The sequence below is a fragment of the Apodemus sylvaticus genome, chromosome 3, assembly GCF_947179515.1.
Source record: "Apodemus sylvaticus chromosome 3, mApoSyl1.1, whole genome shotgun sequence".
Taxonomy (NCBI): domain Eukaryota; kingdom Metazoa; phylum Chordata; class Mammalia; order Rodentia; family Muridae; genus Apodemus; species Apodemus sylvaticus.
In genome coordinates this window covers 7,718,026-7,737,010 of record NC_067474.1, presented here as the reverse complement: position 1 = coordinate 7,737,010, position 18,985 = coordinate 7,718,026, and the positions used below count along the sequence as shown (strand labels likewise).

General features: G+C 45.6%; 1 protein-coding gene across 2 annotated transcripts in view; it reads right to left on the bottom strand.

Annotated features, from left to right (window-relative positions):
* Nucleotides 1–14,424, bottom strand: part of Lactb2 (lactamase beta 2) — a 32,873-nt gene extending 18,449 nt beyond the window's left edge. For both annotated transcript variants that reach the window (XM_052175940.1, XM_052175939.1), the window contains exons 1-3: nt 14,228–14,424; nt 7,400–7,563; nt 4,420–4,546 (exon numbers count right to left, since the gene is read on the bottom strand). In XM_052175940.1, coding sequence (XP_052031900.1) covers nt 4,420–4,546; nt 7,400–7,563; nt 14,228–14,349 — 413 coding nt within the window. In that variant the 5' untranslated portion in view covers nt 14,350–14,424. The remainder of the gene's footprint in view (nt 1–4,419; nt 4,547–7,399; nt 7,564–14,227) is intronic.
* Between the last annotated feature and the right edge of the window lie 4,561 nt (nt 14,425–18,985).

Genomic DNA, 18,985 nt, shown 5'->3' with positions numbered 1-18,985 from the left:
TGGGGCTTGCCGTTAGCAGAGATCCTGTCAAGCTGGGTTAGTTGGAAATCTCCTTATGCCTGGATTACAATATTAAACATCTAATTCCATAAACATGATCATTTATGGTAAAAAGATTTAAACTCCTTTCCAGTACAGATCACATTACTGTCTGTGGCTGGCCATCTTGCTGAGTTACACACCGAAGCTTCCTTCACACTCCTGCCTATAATATGGAGTTCATCCAGCTTATCTTAAACCAAGTTAGGTTTTCATTTCCCAAGGCCTTGTACATGCCCACCACACCACTGACATCCCAGCTCTCTTAGTCAGGGTTTTTATTCCTGCACAAACATCATGACCAAGAAGCAAACTGGGGAGGAAAGGGTTTATTCAGCTTACACTTCCATATTGTTGTTCATCATCGAAGGAAGTCAGAACTGGATCTCAAGCAAGCCAGTAAGGGACATAACTCCATGGCCTCTGCATCAGCTCCTGCTTCCTGATCTGATTGAGTTCCAGTCCTGACTTCCTCTGGTGATGAACTGAAGTGTGGAAGTGTAAGCTCAATAAACCCTTTCCTCCCCAACTTGCTTCTTGGTCATGATGTTTGTGCAGGAATAGAGACCCTGACTAAGTCACAAGGCTAGAGCTGCAATTTCAAAGACACGCTTAGATAAGGAAGGGATCAACAATTTACTCCATTTTTAGAAGTCATTGGACACGAGTTTTCCAAAGGAAGGGGTGCAGTAAAGTTGGGGGGGGGGGTGTCTCAGGAAATTGAAGATCCAACTTGGGGAATGTGCAGGAGGTCTGCAGTGACCTCACAGGAGCCTGCAGGAAAGCTGTCCAAGACCACGTGAAGCACTCCAGGAGTCAGGAACTCAGAGGAAAGGCTCATCTGGAAGCTAGGACGGAGGGAATCCCTGACATACTACACACCCTGGCAGACCTGTGCAACCAGAGCTGAATTACTGGAAAGTACACAGACAACTACCCAAGAGGGAGCATGGTTAACTGCAGGAGAAGGAAAGGGCAAGTAAGGTTAGTTTACCAACTGCTTGTTACGCACAGGGCCTATTCTTGTAATGATGTAACCACTGAAGAAATAAAATTGCCCCTCTATCCCTCCCTATTCTGCTTCTATTCCCCCCTCCCTTTATTTTATTTTTTTTAAGACAAGGTTTTGTTGCATAGTCCTGGCTGTCCTGGAATTTACTCTGAGGACCAGGATGGCCTCAAATTCAGAGATCCGACTGTACATCCTGGCCCCTACCCCTGTTCAGGGATTAAAAGCATGCCCTACCAACTCACTAGCACTATTACAAAGCAGTAACAGACAGATTACCAAACAGAATAAAAAATGCATTGAACCAATAAAATATAGAAAAGTCCAACTGTGTTTCAGTACTGTACAAATGAAGAAACATATTGAAGCTATGGAGAAAAGCTCATCTCTCTAGAATTTGTAGAACAGTTGACAAATTTGCTATTATATAACAGCATTTAAGAAACTGAAATAAGCTGGATTTTCCCCTTTGCCAAAAAATAAAAGTTAACCAAATCATTAATATTAAATATCGAAACTATAAAGGCTTTTAAAAAGCTGGGCATGGTCGTACACACCTTTAATGCCAGCATGTGAGAGGCAGAGGCAGAGGCAGAGGGTTCTAATGAGTTAGAGGCCAGCCTGGTGTATAGAGTGAGTTCCAGGACACCCAGGGCTACATTGAGGAACTGTCTCCAAAAACAAAAAAACTAGACTCAGCTTAGAGGACATGCTGGCAGAGACGTTTCTGCTTCCTGTTTGCAGCCCAGGGTGCAGGCTCTCTGCTGTCCTAGCCTCTGCCTTGCTCTGCCGTCATGGACTCTAACCCCTCAAAACAAAAGCTAAAGTCCATGTTCTCGTCTATAACTTGTCTTGGACATACTGTTTACACAGCAAGAGAAAACGACAATGTTTATTTCCCTTTATTATTATGAGAAAATTCAATCAATTACCTACCTATCTATTATGTATTTTGCTGCTATTGTTTTTGCTTTTTCTGCAGCACCAGCCTCTTAGATGCTCAGCAAATACCATGCCGCTGAGTCCATCCTCTCCCTCTCTCCCTCTCCCTCCCTCCCTCCCTCCTTCCCTTCCTTCCTTCCTCTCTCTCTCTCTCTCTCTCTCTCTCTCTCTCTCTCTCTCTCTCTCTCTCTGTGCCCTAAGCTAGCTGGTATATAAATTAGAGCAGTGAGCTTTAAAACCCACTGGCAACTTTCTCTCTCTCTCTCTCTCTTTCTCTCTCTCTGTGTGTGCCCTAAGCTAGCTGGTATATAAATTAGAGCAGTGAGCTTTAAAACCCACTGGCACCTTGGCACAGAGGGCACAGGTTTGGGAGAGCGCAGTGGACACTCGCTTCATTTTCCTTTCATGTTCCACAATGCACCGCTTACCTATTTAAAGACACTACTTGTAGGATACTCAGTGCCTTCCCTGTGCCAGGGGCCTCCTGAGGACACAAAGGTGAACTTGGAATATGCCTGTTGTCTTAGTTTGGGTTTTATTGCTGCGAAGAGACACCATGACCAAGACACTTCATACAAAGGCAAACATTTAACTGGGCTGGCTTCCAGCCTCATAGGTTTAGTGCATTATTATCACAATGGGAAGCGTGGCAAACTGTATGCAGACATGGTGCTGGAGGAGCCGAGGGGTCTATATCTTGATCTGAAGGCAGCCAAGGGGAGACTGACACTGGACAGACTTGAGATCTCAAAGCCCTGCCTCCGTAGTGACACACTTCCTCTAACAAGGCCACACCCACTCCAGAATAGTGCCACTCCCACAGGCCAAGCATATTCAAACCACACCTGTAAGAAGATGACTAGCTAATTACCAATCCTATTTCTTTCTTCTTTCTCCTCGGCATGAGGTTAAACTCTACATCCCTGAATCTCTACAATCAGGTAGGAAACATGACTGAAGGCCTAGCTAGTGCAACAGAAAGCTTGGCCATGAAACCTCCCACATGAAACTTTCCCCTTGTTCTTTTCTACTTGCAATCTGTGTGGATCTTGGAAGCAGGATCAAAGCAATCTGCTCCGGTCCTGCAGAGCCTGGAGGCCTCTCACAATCAGGAAGCCTTTTGTTTTTGACTAATGTGCCTGAGAAATGTTTTTGAATATTCAAAGTAACTGGTGAACTGGGAAAACAGTAGTTGACCAGGGAGAAGAGCCTTGGGGGGAGGAACAGAGCCTGGGGAAAGGGGAGCTGTAAACAAAGGCGGCCAGCACATGCCGCACGCACTTACGCTCACTTACGCTCACGCACGCACTTACGCTCACGTCTGTGAGAGGGGCAGACCAGGGAGTTAAGACCAGAAACATTGTTTTGGGCTAGACCATGGAACTAAACATCTCGTGGCTGGTGGGACTCATCAAAGGTTCTAGTAACAGAGGTGGAGGGAGACTTTTAGAAAGGGGAAAGGCTGGAGACAGCCAGTTAGAGAAGATGCAGCAGCAGGAGACAGAGCCAGCAAGTGCTTCATTTTAGTTGTTTTAATTACATGTTTACTTATATGTGGGTGCTGGGCGGGGGCATGGTGTCTGTGGAGGGAGGAGGACATCTTTTGGGAGTCGGTCTCTACTTCTGTTATGTAGTCTGAACGCATGCCGCCAAGCTTGGCAGCAAACATTTGACCCACTGACCATCTTGCTGCCTTTAACACTTTTGAGGCAAAATCTAACCGAGTTTGATGAGGGGCTAGGGAAATGGTAAGGGTGAAAAACAGCTAAAAGATTAAAAGTAATCCTGAGTAACACGCCAGTGCAGAGCGCGGTGGGCGCTCCGACACGGAAGGCAGGGCAGACCAGGAGACAGAGGACTATCATTAGTTCAGTCTCAGAAAATCAGAGCAGGAAAGACTTATCTCTGGAACAGGTTGGCCCCAAGAGTAGTTATTTATTCTTTTTAGAAGTGAGAACATTGGGAAAGGCCCTCCATTGAGGTTTAAGTAGTTCCCCGATTCATCCACGGAGGAAATTTTAACTTTTAAAATAAATAAATTTGCTTTTCTGAGACAGGGTCTTCTGCTGTAACCAAGTCAACCTGGAACTTATTAGGTAGCACAGGCTGGCCTTGAGCTCACAGTACACTCCTGAGTTGGCCTCCCATGTCTATGAGCAGTCATGCCTGTATCTAGTCTTCTCAAGTCTGTATTTCTGAACAGTGGTATGAATTTAAACAACACCAAGAACAATTAAAGAGAGCAGATTGAGGGAAGGGTCTTTGTTTCCCGGTTTTATAAGCAAGCCCTTTCTTTCTCTTTCCTGAGAGCACCAAAGGCGTCAGATTTCTTCTGTACTCACGATTCTTCACATGTACATGCAAACACATTGTCTTCATCCTCTCTATAACGCATACACACAGGCTGTAAGTCAGGGCTATTTAGTTACCTGAGAGTGGCTCCCTCGGTCTTAATCACTTCTCCATTTTCTATATAAACATATTGCTGGTCTCCATTTCCTATAATTTCTTCTCTCTGAGGATTCCGTCGAAGTTTTTTAATGCAATAGGTAGTGCCTAGTCATAAAACATGTAAATATATAAAGTCATACTCTGTCTTTTTAAGAGACCAGCCCTCATACAGGTGATACCCGCCAATGGACGCACAAAATCCTAGCATCCGGACTACAGGACAACAGAATTAAAGCACTGTACCTCTGTGATGGAACTAGCTCACACGTTCCCAACGTGCTCTTGTCTCCATGACCCTTTAGGTCACATAAAAGCCACTGAGGCTTTCTAGTCATTTCTATTCTGTGTACACAGGATGTAAAGTTATCCTCATAATCTCAGCTAGCTTTTGAGCCCGGGAGGTGACGGGGAGACAGTCTGATGGAGAGAGCTGGAGGGTGAGCGCCTTTCTCTAGGTGCCCACGTGACAGTGATTGAGTCACCTTGCAGTTCACACTAAGGCCACCTGTGCTGGTAGTGCTCAAACGGCTCCCAGAGACGGCAACCCTGACAGCTGACACACCTCACTCCTCACTGATAGAAAGAAAACCAATGCTTCTCCACTCAGCAGTGTCAGCCATCTAACTAGGACAGCAACTACAGCAGGTAAAAGCAGAAGTCGGACAGAGCTGGGGAAGTGAAGCTCTCACGTAGTGGACATTCCTGGAGCTGAAGAGATAGCTCAGGTAGGACGAGAGGACTGGGACTGGGGCAGAGGCTGAGGCATGACTTACGGGGAGCAGTAGGTAAAGATAGGCATGAGAGTTGGAATGGAGCAGAGCAGCACTACATGAGGAGAGGTCTGGGAGCGCGCATGCTGTGACTGAGACAAGCCGCCATCTTGTCTAATGAAAATGTTGTCTGCCTAGGAAGAGCAGAGACACTTGAATAGGTAAGATGACTGACAGGAGAGCGGGTGTTAACTTGGCCACTACGTCCACTAGACAGTTTTTAGTAAGATCCGTGACAGTATTAATAGGGCAGTCAATATGGCAGCTATGTGGCAGGAGTGGGGTGAGAGGGTGGAGATCAAACAGAACCTGGAGGGATGGCAGCCGACGGTCTGTCCGACAGTCCGTCCGACTGGACGTTACAAAGATTAAGCATGGCATTGAGGACAGAGGGAGAAATAACACTTATACTGACTTTCCCCTTCTCCTAGACAGGGTTTCTCTGTATAGCCCTGGCTGTCCTGGGGCTCCATCTGCAGACCAGGCTGGCCTTGAACTCAGAGATCCATCTGCCTCTGCCTCCCGGTGCTGGGATTAAAGGTGTGGTCCATACTGACTGTTTTTAATTTAAATATTTTGTTTTTACTTATTTGTGTTTGTGTGAATGTATACCACATGTGTGTAGTGCCCACAGGGGCCTCTGATGCCCAAGACACCATCTGATCCTGGGTTCAGAGTTACATATGGTTGTGAACTGCCTGACACAGGTGCTGTGACCCAAACTCCTGTTCTCTGGAAGGGTACGGCACACTCTTAACCACTGAGTAAAATCTCCAGCCCTAAACCGGTTGTTTTAAAAAATGTCTGTCATCAGTTGCTCCAAATTTACTCTATTGTGCCAAAGAAATTGTGTAAATGGCATTTATATATTTTAGTACGGCCTATAAAATACATGTAGTTTAAAAAAATACATGTAGCCAGCACTGAAAATTACTTGAGCCACACTTGTCCTAGCAGCAACTAAACAGTAAAACACTACAAAGCAGGATAGCTATAGTACAACCAGGAGGAGTCAGGGTGCAGCACGTGGGGATGCAGGGAAGAGAACACGCAGAAGCGGAGGCCTTGGAACCGTCTCCATGCTAAACCAATCTACACACAGCTTGTGTGGCTTCAGTCAGGCCCAGAAGGGCAGACAGCAAGACCTTTCTCAGGAAAAACAAAACAAAACAAAACAAAACAAAACAAAACACTAACATTTTAGTAGCTATAAAAATCTGTGTCAAATTTCTCTTCTCACTTCTTTGTATTATCTGAATGGTAGTTTTACAAATATTTGCTCTTTTGTATAGAACCTACAACTGTTTTTCTCTCAGGAAATCCCAAAGATAATTTTATGCTGTACTTCAGGGTGACTGTATTGCGGCTGTCATCTGTGGTATCAGGCTGGTGTGCTTGGTTCAGGGATGCTCCTGTGTGGAGGGAGGCTCCTGGGAGCATGCTCTGCTTTTGTTCACTGCTGTGTCTGTGCACGCCCAGTACCTGACACACAGTAGGCGCCTGAATGATTGGTCAGTGGCTCTCTCTCTTTTTTTTTAAAAAGATTTATTTTATGTATATGAGTACACTGTAGCTATCTTCAGACTCACCAGAAGAGGGCATCAGATCCAATTACAGATGGTCGTGAGCCACCATGTGGTTGCTAGGAATTGAACTCAAGACCTCTGGAAGAGCAGTCAGTGCTCTTAACCACTGAGCCATCTCTCCAGCCCCTCAATGGCTGTCTCAGTCTAGGACTGTGCTGGCAGAATAAAGGATTTAAGAGAATAGGAAAGATGTCAGTACTAAGTAGGTTTCAGGGAGAGAAAACTACTGATATGTTGATACATAGCTTGGATTTCCATATATCGCAGCAGCTGTCGTAAAGCTACCTTAAGGCCTCAGGTAATCTATTTGGGGACAGACACTAACTGTGTCCACCTTACAGTAAGCACCCTTGGGAAGTGTCCAGCACAGCGCCTGACAAACAGAAAATGCTCAACAGCCGCTAAAGGCTGAAGCTGCGCTTGTCACAGAGCCTGAAGCATTTATCAGAGTGTGAAGGAAGAGAGGATTTGAAAGAAAAGTTTCCCACGTCACCTCTGCTAAAATTGACAGTATTCATGTTCTATCAGTTAAAAATATCAGTATAGTTGAAAGCTTAAATTATAAATGATTTCTCAAGCATGCTAAATGGTTTTCTGCTTACCATTATTGATGTTTTTACAAATGTCTACTATGCCTCCAGAATGATCAAAATGCCAGTGAGTCACCAGGATTTCCTGGATTGCTGTGTCAAACTCAACCAAGGCCTGCTTTAAACAGCTGATATATTCTGGAACTGATGGCTCTCCAGTGTCAATGAGGATTCTCCTACAAATGACAGGGAAGACAATCACAGTTGGAACCCGAAGTTCACATTATCACACCTTTACATAGATAACTTGCATTAAAGTAAAGAAAATATAAACCTTTACTTTGAACATATTACTCCAGTTTAAATCAATATTTTACTGCAAGGAAGTTCTTGGAAAGAACTTCATAAATGTGAACTACAGCTGTCGGCGGGGCTCTCGAGCACCTGAGTAACAAAGTAAACACAGCACCGTTTGAAACTCTCCAAGGCAGGCCTTTCGTCCTTACGCTCAGAGGTTACTCTGCAGTAAGACGGTAGGACCAGCATCCACTCATATACTGATGCCAGAGCATGTGCTCTTACGCGCTCTGCCCTCCAGATGGGTTATAAATTCAAGGACCAGAATTTAACACACCCTTAAAGAAATGTGGTCTTATTTGTGGATGAAACAGTATATGTTTATTATTGTTAAGATCATGCTGGTTTAGTAAATTACAAGTTGTAGATTCTCCTCCAATATCCATAGCTTCACTAGCACGGAAATGTTAGCTAGGTTTCCAGTTCCAGGCATGGTATTCCTCTTGTTGAGCAGGTTTATACCCACAGATAAACACCCCTCATCAAGGAAACACCCCCCTCTCCCTCTTTCCCTCCCTATCTCAAGATTTATTTATGCCGGGCGGTGGTGGCGTGCGCCTTTAATCCCAGCACTTGGGAGGCAGAGGCAGGCAGATTTCTGAGTTCGAAGCCAGTCTGGTCTACAGAGTGAGTTTCAGGACAGCCAGGGCTACACAGAGAAGCCCTGTCTCGAGAAAACCAAATCCAAAAAAAGAAAAAAAAAGATTTATTTATTATATATAAATATACTGTGGCTGTCTTCAGACACACCAGAAGAGGGCATCAAAGCCCATTACAGATGGTTATGAGACACCATGTGGCTGCTTGGATTTGAACTCAGGACCTCTGGAAGGACAGTCAGTGCTCTTAACCACTGAGCCATCTCTCCAGCCCCCAAAACCTCTCTTTTTAACAGATGGAGACTACTACAAAAACACACAACCAATTGAGATACAGAGTTGTGGAGCCCTGCTCCACTGGTTACATCCACAACAGCTGCACACTTGCGGCTCAGGGAACACTCTGAAGGCGGGGCAGAGAGGCTGTAAGAGGCCTGGAGTCTCCTGTGAGGACTCATCTCCTAGTGCCGTCAGAAGCTGCACCCCACAGAGTCTCACCACATAACCACCAAACACTGGCTGAACAAGGAGGACACCAATAGTCATAAAAACTGGATGAGAAAAGCCCACAGGGCTCCAACCCAACAGAACAACCATAGGCAAGTGAAGAAAGCTGGGAACGGAGAGTGGCCTTCTCGAAGGGAGACAACGTCAAGTGGCTGTCCAGTGCTAAGCAGCCTGAAAATACACAAGTTCATCAATTTATTTCTACATTTGGAATCCACTGTGGAATGCTTGGCCCTCTGTCATTTAGTCACACTAAAGTAAAACACACATATCATGAAACACCCTCAGGCCGTGATCTTAATTTTTTTTGGCTGTTTCTGTGTGGGGGTTTTTGGTTTGTTGTGTGTGTGTGTGCGCGCGTGTGCGTGTGTGTGTGTTTAAAAATGTTCCAGATTCTTACTGTTCTTTTCCTAGCATTACTTGGATTATTTTCTGGACTCTGAAGGCCTTAAGGTCTTTAAAAGGAATCTTTCCATGCCTTGTATCAAGAATGCTGTAAATGTTTAAACCACACGGTCCCTTATGATAATATTTAAACCCCTGCCCTGTCCTCCTAAGAAGCAGTTGTGAAACACCTGACAGTTTAACATTGAACTTAAAATGTTATAGTCCAGACTATATCATAGTGACCAAAAGTTAGAACAAAATTAACAGAGCTAAAAAAACACGTTTGCTTGCACTCTACTAACACACAACATAGATCTTTTGGAATGCCTGTGTTCCTCTTTGCAGATCAAAGTCTGAGTGAACACAGCCTCTGGAGGTTGAGAAAGTGGCTCCCAAGCCTTTGCAGGGTTTTGTTTGTTTTCGGGAGCCTAACTGACCAGTTCTGGCATAATAGCATTGAGATTGGCAAAGGAAGGACACTTGGATCGATGCTAACAGGACTTCTGCAAGACCTGGCACAAACGCAGCCTGCTCAGAATGGAGCAGTATCCAGATGTTATAAATTGGGGGAACAAAAAGAAAGAGTTTGAACAACTATTAAGGAGGAAAATATAATACAGATAGCATTTTAGAACTAAACTACCTGGCACTCATATTTATTATATCTTACTCTTCATATCAATCCAGGGAGTTTATTATAATATTTTGTAGAGAAAGAAATGAGGCTAAGTGATTTATCCCAGGTCTTTCAGGCTTATCCAAGGTCCAATGATGGCCGGCATGAGAGCCATTGACTGCGACTCTGGAGGGCAGCATTGCTTTAGCTAGCACTGAAATCATTCCTCATGGCATAAATAAAGCTTCAGTTCTAGAAAAGAAAACTAGTTCTGGTCATGCGATGTGCAATGTCTAAGCATAGTTACTGTGATGTTCAGTCATCTCTGAGCGTATCAGTCACTCCACGATCTGCCGTCACAGACAACAGCTCTGTCTCAGGAGGTCTCTGTAAATACAAGCTGTATTCATAAAAGGCTCGAGAGAACACTGTAGATGGGTCTGCAGAGGCCTAGGAGTGATTCATTCAGCAGAACCTAGTGCCTGGAACATATCAGACACATGCTCTGTTGTATGAATAGAGAAAAACTCAACTGAGTTAGTAGAATCATTGTTTTATAGGACTTTTATATTAATGAGATATTATATTAACAATCAGATATCTATTAACTGCCCTTTGTCCACTCACCCAAAATCATTGACACTGTTGGCCATCTACTATGAGCCTAGTATTGTCAACATATTACAAGGAAGCAGAAGCGATAACCAACACTGTAATGTACTTTTGTAATACTTTCATCTGCATCTGCATGCTATTCCTATGATGAAGATACTATCAAATTCATTGTATAGATAGAGACCATGTTAGTGAGATAATTATCTCACCCCAAGTCTCACAGCTAAGGAATAGGATTCTAAAGCAGGCAAAGGCTAGTAGACTGGAGTGTCCAACCCTGGTTGATACATCTACAATGCAAGCCCAACATATAGGGTCAGAGAGAACGGAGAAAGGTGGCTGGGGAGACTTGTAAAAGCAAGAGAATCAGGATGTCTGCTGCAAGACAGTGTTTCCACATATGACAGGGAGGTGGCACTCATGAAATGCAACTGTATGATCGGCTACACAAGACCTGAAAAATGACAATACCAGTTGACATGCTAACATGGACGGAAGAAATCTTAGGGCCCCAGCCCTAGATAAAGAGCTACAGGCAATTAGTGGTGCTGGGAGGAAGAATCAGTCAATCTTCCAGGGAAGAGCCCTCTGATTGGTTATCTAATTCTAAGTGGGCATCCCTAAACAAATACCTACGAGAAAGACTAAAAGCACTCAGGAGGTTGTATTTATATGTTCATATATGTAACAATGACACTTAAATAAAAAGAGGCCATGAATCTGAGAAAAGTTGGAGGACAGGGAGGAGCAAATCATATAAATACAGTACTCAAATATGAAGTTCTCAAAGCAATAGCCACACCAAAACCAGTTTAAATTCTATGGACTTCTTTCTGTACAAAATCTGTCCTCAAAGTAATTTTGACAGGGAAGGTTGGAATGTCAGCTATCAGTGGTTCTTGAACAGAGGAAGACTGTTATATATCCTGGAAAAGGCTTATTGAGTATGGGCATATTAAATGTCAGAATAGGTCTACTAGGGATTTAGTGAACTGTGATGTCTACAAATTAACCAAAACAAAGGATGAAGAACAGCTAAAGCTGTCAGTACTCCAAACAAAAGCAAACATTAAGAGACAAATGTAAGCAAATAATTCAGTAAGGATTCACTATGCCACCTCTGCTGTCTAAGACTTGGGGTTGGGAATACAGAAATAAACCCTGACTGATCTTCCATTATGATGAGATAACCAAGTAGAGAGACAGTGGATTTCATACATATACTTAAAAAAAAACCCTACAGTTGAGATGAACACCACAAAACCTACATAGTCTAAGAGGTCAGGGCCAACTTCCACAAGGAACTGGCATTTCACGTGAGCTCTAAAGGGCGAGTGAAGTGGAAAAATCAGAAGAAAACTTTATTAAAGTCTGGAGGGAGAAATAAGCCTCTGGGACACTAGGAACACTGGCATGGTCAGACCAGAGCCTTTGAGGGTAAACAAGATGGCTGCCTTTGGGAGAATAGCCTGAGGAGGGACAAAAGCAGAGGCAGGTAAGCCAGACAGCGCTAGTGCAGACATCTCTGCAAGAACTGAACGGGCTAATAGTAGTCAAAAACACATTTCCAAGATGGCCTGGATGTGTGCCAGGGGGAGAGAAATGTTAAGGCATGTTTAGGCGTTTTGTTTGCTCAAATATGGGGATAGTTCTGTTCACAAGACAGGGGCCACCAATTCAGGAAGGCCTGTGCTTCGCTCTAATAGGACAGACAGGTTCAGTCTGAAGAACACCAGTAATGGAGGAGAGTTAAGAAAGCCACCAGCTATGAGCCTGACTGAAGCTGGGCTTCTGTTTTAAATTTGAGTGTTATTAATAAACAGATAGTAGATTACGCCTGTCAAGGAAGCAGGGATGAACATCTGAACAACAGAGAGTAGAAAACGGGGCAGTGTGTTAACTTCTTCATTGTTGTGATACAACAAAAGCAACCCAAGGAAGGGCCTGTCTTGGGTCACAGTCTGAGGACACAGGCCACTTACGGAAGGGAAGGTGAGATGGCACGGGCCAGTCTAGCGATGGCAGCAGAAGTGGCCACTGGTCATATTTTGTGCATGGTCAGGAGTGGGAAGGGTGCTTGAAGAGATGGCTCGGGGTTAAGAGCACTGACTGCTCTTCCAGAGGTCCTGAGTTCAGTTCCCAGCAACCACATGGTGGCTCACAACCATCTGTAGTGGGATCCATTGTCCTCTTCTGGTGTGTCTGAAGATAGCAACTGTGTTCTCACATACAAAAAATGAATAAATAAATAAATATCTAAAAAAGAAGAAGTGGAAAGGGAGAGGGGAGAAGATTCTTAGTGCTCCATTTGCTTTTTCTTTTAAACATCAGTTTAGGACCTGAGTACACAGTGTGCTCTTGCTATTCAGGGAAGGGCTTCCTACCTTGGGGAAATTCCCTCTCAAAAGTTTATATTCTAGGTAAATTCAAAAAGTTGGCGAGCGTGTGCGCTCTCACGTACACTCACACATGCATGTATGCACACAAGTGTAATTGAATAACAGGAAGTTAGCATTGTACTTAGAGGAGTACAAAGCTCTGATGAAGATGGAGAATGGATGTTGGGTTAGCAAGGAGGGATTGGCCAGTGAGCCCAAAGTTAGCAGAAACAGAAGTATACAATGCCACTGAGTTCAGCACACAGCGCCACGTATAGCTAATCTTAGACCTTTTTTGTGATGTTGAACAGTCGACATCAGTCTTGAACATCTGATTTGGACCCAGTTAATATTTGTTTCTAAACACCCTTTAGTCTGAGTAGTACAATCTGCATATTAATTATTTTACCATTTCTTATTACTTAAATAGCCTATACAAAATAAAATTATCACTTAAGTAGACTACGTGGACATTCGTGCTTAGAAACTGCTCATCTTAGTAACTTCCTCTGGTTTCATAGAAACCCTGCCATCTATTTTAACCCTCGAGGAAAAGCAGGCTGTGCTGAATTTACTGGGGCCATACAGCAATCTCTACAAGGCAGTCTTCAGGGTTATTCAGACCATCTGCAATTTCCCGCTTAGGTGCTGACTTCAGAATGAGTTTAGAATGGCTCACAGGCAGAGGTTGCCCTGGGCTGAGGAAGCGCAGCTCAGACTATAGAGGTTAGGCACTTCGCTGCTAAAAGTGCAGAAGTCTACAGGTCCTGTACCTTACCCTGGCCTTACTCACTCTGGGCTTAACCTTTTATGTCTACTTGGAATACTTCCATTTCCTGATAGTCAGATGTTTGTGAATGTGCTTTACTCTAGAAGGGTAAATATAATAGTGACTTTAAATGCAAGCAAGTTATGTTTGTCATACACGATTAGTAGAAAAAGCGAAAGGAGTTAAGTTTCTCCTACCCACAGGCTGGGTTGCTCTTTCGGGTTTAGACTCCGGTTGAACTGGAAGCAAATTCTGCCCTCTACTGAAAGAGACTGGGTTCAATATAGTCAATCGCTTTCATGTTGGGAGGCTCTGGGCAAAACAAAATCAAAGAAGCAAATACTAGAAACTCTTGAGGGCCTGGGAGTACGGGCCTTGCTATATGACTCAATCAAGCCTGAAATGGGCTATGTAGCCGAGGATGACCTCGAACTTGGGGCGACTGCATTCCAAACACTGGATTTCAAGTGTGGATGAGCACACTGGCTCCTGTAAACTCACTCGGTCACCACCAGTAAACCGGGATTCAGACTTGGGGAGTCTGCGCTTTGCTCATGCTCTGTCCTCCGCGGAGCTCGGGGACGCGCAGGGGGCTAGCCTGGCCTCTCGCTGCCTCCCCGCCGCCAGGCGGGTGTGCGAGCTGCGGGGGATCGGGGCGGCGGCGGCGTTTACCTGCTGCCGGTCCCCACCAGGTACGTGTTGGTGCCTTGCAGGGTCATGGGACCCGGGTTACAGCCCAAAACGCGCACCACCCGACTGGACAGCTGCTCGATGCGCTGCAGAGCGGCAGCCATCTCTACCTCGGCGACCGCCGGCACCTAAATTCCAAGTCACACCGCGCGCAGTGACCGCAGACCCAGAGGGCGGGGCGGCGCCCACGTGACCCGGAGCCTCGCCCGATCACGTGAGACCTCGCGCTTTGCGGGGAGCGGATTGGCAGCCGCTGTCTGAGCCCGCCCGCCACCCGCGGGCGGGGCAGCCGGGAGGTGGGGTGGGGACAGGGGATGTGCTCCCAGCGACTGTGGCGTGGTGTGGCCTGACCCGCTCACACTGGCCAAGGCCGCCCTGTCGCCGAGCCTGGCTTGTCTCTGGGCCTTGTTCCCAAGTAGCTGAGCGCGTCCCTCAGCACGCCCGACGTTGCTGCACCGTGTGGTTAACTTCCAGAGATGGGGAGGGAAGGCCACTAGCAGGGGCTGGTGCTGGGAGTTGCTGAGTCACCTGGGGGGAGGAATGGCCGGCTGGCGCTATGAAGAATAGTTTACCTTTGGTAATAAGTGATGCAACCAATGTTTACTTGTACCTGTGTGCTTTTTGCCAAGAGCCACCTCCGGACTTTCCTTTTTAATTCTCCACAACAGGAAAAAAAAAAAAGAAAAAAGAGAAAGAAAAAAGAAAGAAAGGGGAAAAAAGAAGAAAAAGAAAGAAAGAAAAAAAAACCGTGTCTGTTCATATCTGCGGAGGCAGAAGACCATTTGACAACTTCAGATGACTCAGGAACTGTGTATACCCTTCACCACGTGGACTCACCACTCAGGCCAGACTGGCCAGCTGTTGACAGCCCCAGGGAGTCCCCTATTTCCATCTCCCCAGTACAGACATTATAAAAAAAATGAGAAACCATGCCCCACATTTTTATAGAGAGTCTGGGGGATCAACCTCAGGGTGTCATGTTTATAAAGCTAGGCTTTACTAACTAACTGATCTATCTCCCCAAAGCCCATTAATCATCAACTCTTAAAATCCCACGTAGTCCTTAACTCTTAACCGGCACAGTCTCCCCCGATTTTATAAATGTAAAATGGAGTTTGGGAGGACCAAGCTCTGTCTGGCCTCCATTTCTACTTGTTTTGCGTGATCCCGTGACCCCATCGGTGCAGACAGGAGGGGCTTGTTTACCTTCCTCTCTAGCCTACCCTTGCCAAGGGAAATAGGTTGGCTTAGTGTCTGAAGTGAAAGTGATGTAATTGCTGTCTTTTCCAATCAGCAAGTAGTAACCATTGCTTCCCACTTAAAAATTCTGAGTTAAAAAGTTACTTATGAGAAAATGCACAGATCCTATGATCTCCATCAAAATATGACAAACAAAACAGATGTAGAGTGTATTCACTACCTTAGCCTACTCCTTTGGGGAATAATTGAGCAATTGATACTTCTGATACTTTGGTCTGACTTTTTAGGAGAGTCATTTTAAATCACTCATTCTTTACAGAAGAAATGGCTTGGCAAGTTGAGCCTTTTCAGACACTGTGTGGCACAGTGTGTCTTCTTGCCATGCTAATGGTGAGGTGGCTCCTCCAGCAAACCAAGACAGACTTCACTATGCAGAAGAAAAATGTGTGTGTACAGTCTGGGAGAAGCCCGGTGAGACTGGCTTTCTCTGTGAAGTATGGGATGGCATGCTACGTGAGTGGAGTCGAGTGTGTCGTGCATCGATGTACGTCGGTCTGTATCCGCTGGACACGGCCGCTTGGGGAGTTTGACTGTGCTTACAGCTCCTGGCATGGGTGCTGGGCTGTAGGGAAGCCCTAAGACACCAACAGGGAGAGGAACAGCAGGCTGGTGATATGAAGGGGCGGGAAAGTGGACTCTGAGATGTGGGAAACCTGGAACTGGTTTGGGGGTCTCCAGGCCTGCGATGAGGCCAGGGCTATGGGATTCTCAGACTCTCAGACATCCAGGCACCACTGGGAGTCACAGAAGAGCCAAGAATGGAGTGGGGCCCCACAGAGTTGGGAACAGTGTCTAACCCAGAACGGGGCTGATGGGTGGGGTGGGGGAGGAGAAGGGGAGCTCTGGCTTGTCCCACGGCTGACTGTCCGTGGATTGGCTGAGGCAGGCTTCGTGATGGTTGTGACTGGAAGCGCAGAGAGGCCTTTTGCAGGAGAATTAAGTTGAGGCTCTGTAGTTGAATGCCTTCTTCCTGACTTACCCTGGTGGATCTTGATGAAAGAGACAGTCCATGGTTCTAAACAGTTTGTTGTCATGGCAGAAAATGAATGCATAAAACCATATTTCACTACTCAGGGTAGGCCTGAGAATAAATACCTTTTGCAGGGAGGGATGTTTGGGAAGAGAAGCTTAAGAAGGAAGTCCTCTGGGCCTCTAGGTACCTCATTAGCATGGAGAACTCTGCTTTGTGCCTACGTTATCATAGCACACTTTTATTTTGTTTTATTTCATTTCATTTTATTTTATTTTATTTTATTTTATTTTATTTTATTTTAATGTTAGAAGCATGGCACGTGTTCCAGGCCAGGAATCGGGCAGGAGGCAGGGAGTCACCTAAGCCTCAGGTGTGTGCCCACTGAGTCTCTGGGTCTCAACCTGCTCTACCTTGTCAAACTTCCTGGCACGGCTTGACGTCCCACAGATATAGAGGTCCTAAACAGTTGAAAGATGTACAACCAATTTTGAGGTCTCTAAGAGCAACGTGGAGAATGAGCACGGTAACAGACTGGCACAGTCATGTGACCACCGCTCTGCAGGGTAAAAACTGCTTCTGCTCACATGGCGGGACTGCTGGCGGAGGATCAGGAGGCGTGGCCTTGCTGGAGGAGGCTTTTCGCTGGCCTTGAGCCTTACGGTTCCTGAAGACATGTGCCATTTTGAGTTGGTTTCTTTCTGCTGTGTGCTGAGTTGTGAGCTCTCGTTCTGTCTCTTGTGTGTTGAATGTGAGTTCTCGGCTGCTGCCCCAGCTACTTGCTGCTTGCCTTTGGTCCACCATCATGGACTCTAACCCCTTGGAACTGTAACTCAAATAAACATTTTATAAGTTGCTTTGGTCATGGTGTTTCGTCATAGCAGTAGAAATGTAACTTACATAAACACTGGTACTGAAAGCAAGCTCGTGCTGTGAAGAACCTGGCTGTGTCGCTATTCAGCACTGTGGAACGCTCTGGGACTCTGGGATAGAAAACTGGTTAGAAGACCGTGATGGCTTATACATGGAGCTCTGGCTCCAAACGGGAAGGGAACAATAGTAGAATCTGGGCTATCAATAATTGTGATTTTTGCAAACAGTGTGACTGATTTCTGCCCCCTTCCTAAGAATGAAGCTAAATTGAATATTAGACTAATTTCCTTGGAGGAAGAGATTTCAAGAGAGCCAAATAATGCCTTGGCTATTTGTAATTACTCCAACATAGTTGTCTTAGGGTTTTACTTCTGTGAGCAGACACCATGAACAAGGCAACTCTCATAAGGACAACACTTAATTGGGGCTGGCTTACAGGCTCAGAGGTTCAGTCCATTATCATCAAGACAGGAGCATGGCAGCATCCAGGCAGGCATGGTGCAGAAGGAGTTGAGAGTTATGTGTCTTCATCTGAAGACTGCTATCAGAGTACTGACTGAACAGGCAGCCAGGATAAGGATCTTAAAGATCACACTCAGTGGCACACCTACTCCAACAAGGCCCCACCTACTCTAACAGGTCCACACCCTCTAGTAGTGACACTTCCTGGGCCAAGCATGCAAACTGTCACAGTAGGTCTACAATGAAGAAAGAAAATGAGGAAAAAAGACACACAAAATAAACAGTTTGAAGAGAACACGAGCACCAGGGAATTCAATGTTGGACCCAAGGTTTGTGCTGAAAGAGATAGGATTAAGAAGAGGTCTGATCCCTATTCGAAGAAAGGGTGGGCGCGCTCCAGGCAAGAAGCCCCAGGTAAGACTCATTTGTGAAAGGAAAAGGCCTAAGGAATGTTCTCCTACAAAGCAACAGTAAACCAAAGCTGCTGCAGACACGGTTCAAGAGAGCCAGGGGTTCTCCCCAGTCTGGCAGTCTCTCCAACCTGGCAGTGTCAGTGTCGCCATTAGACTCTTGGAGGATATACTAGTAAAGGGCCACGGAATCCTCCTCTGTCTTCAGAGAGATGCCGAGGCCAAGCTAATGGCATAGGAGTCCCTGTATGGAGGGTCTGAAAGGCAACTGAATGCAGCCTTGGAGATCCTCAAGATGGTGAAGATGCCTAAGTCACAAGACATCTGCTGAAGCAGCTGTAGCCAGGGAGTGGAATCAGCCTGAGAGAAAAGTCCATTGCTGGTAACGAAGCTGAGGACACAATGATCTAAGCCCTTGGCATGGTGTCAGACACCCTGCTACAGGGCTTGGGACGTCCCCGCTGGTCTTCCTTTGATCCAGTAAGTCCTCACTGTGGTCCAGCCCATCCCCCCTTGCAATTTGCTTTTGCCTTTTGACCTTACAGAGTCTCAGAAGAGATGTTGGACTTTGGATTTTGACTTTTAAACAGTATTTGAGACTATGAAAGACTATGGGGATTTTCAAGTTGGCCTAAATACTTTTTGCATTAAGATATGGCAGGAGCCTATGAGGTCCAGGAAGTAGAATGTGATGATTTGAATGAGAACTGCTTTCATAGGCTTGTATATTTGAATACTTGGCCCCTGGTTGCTAGAGCTATTTGG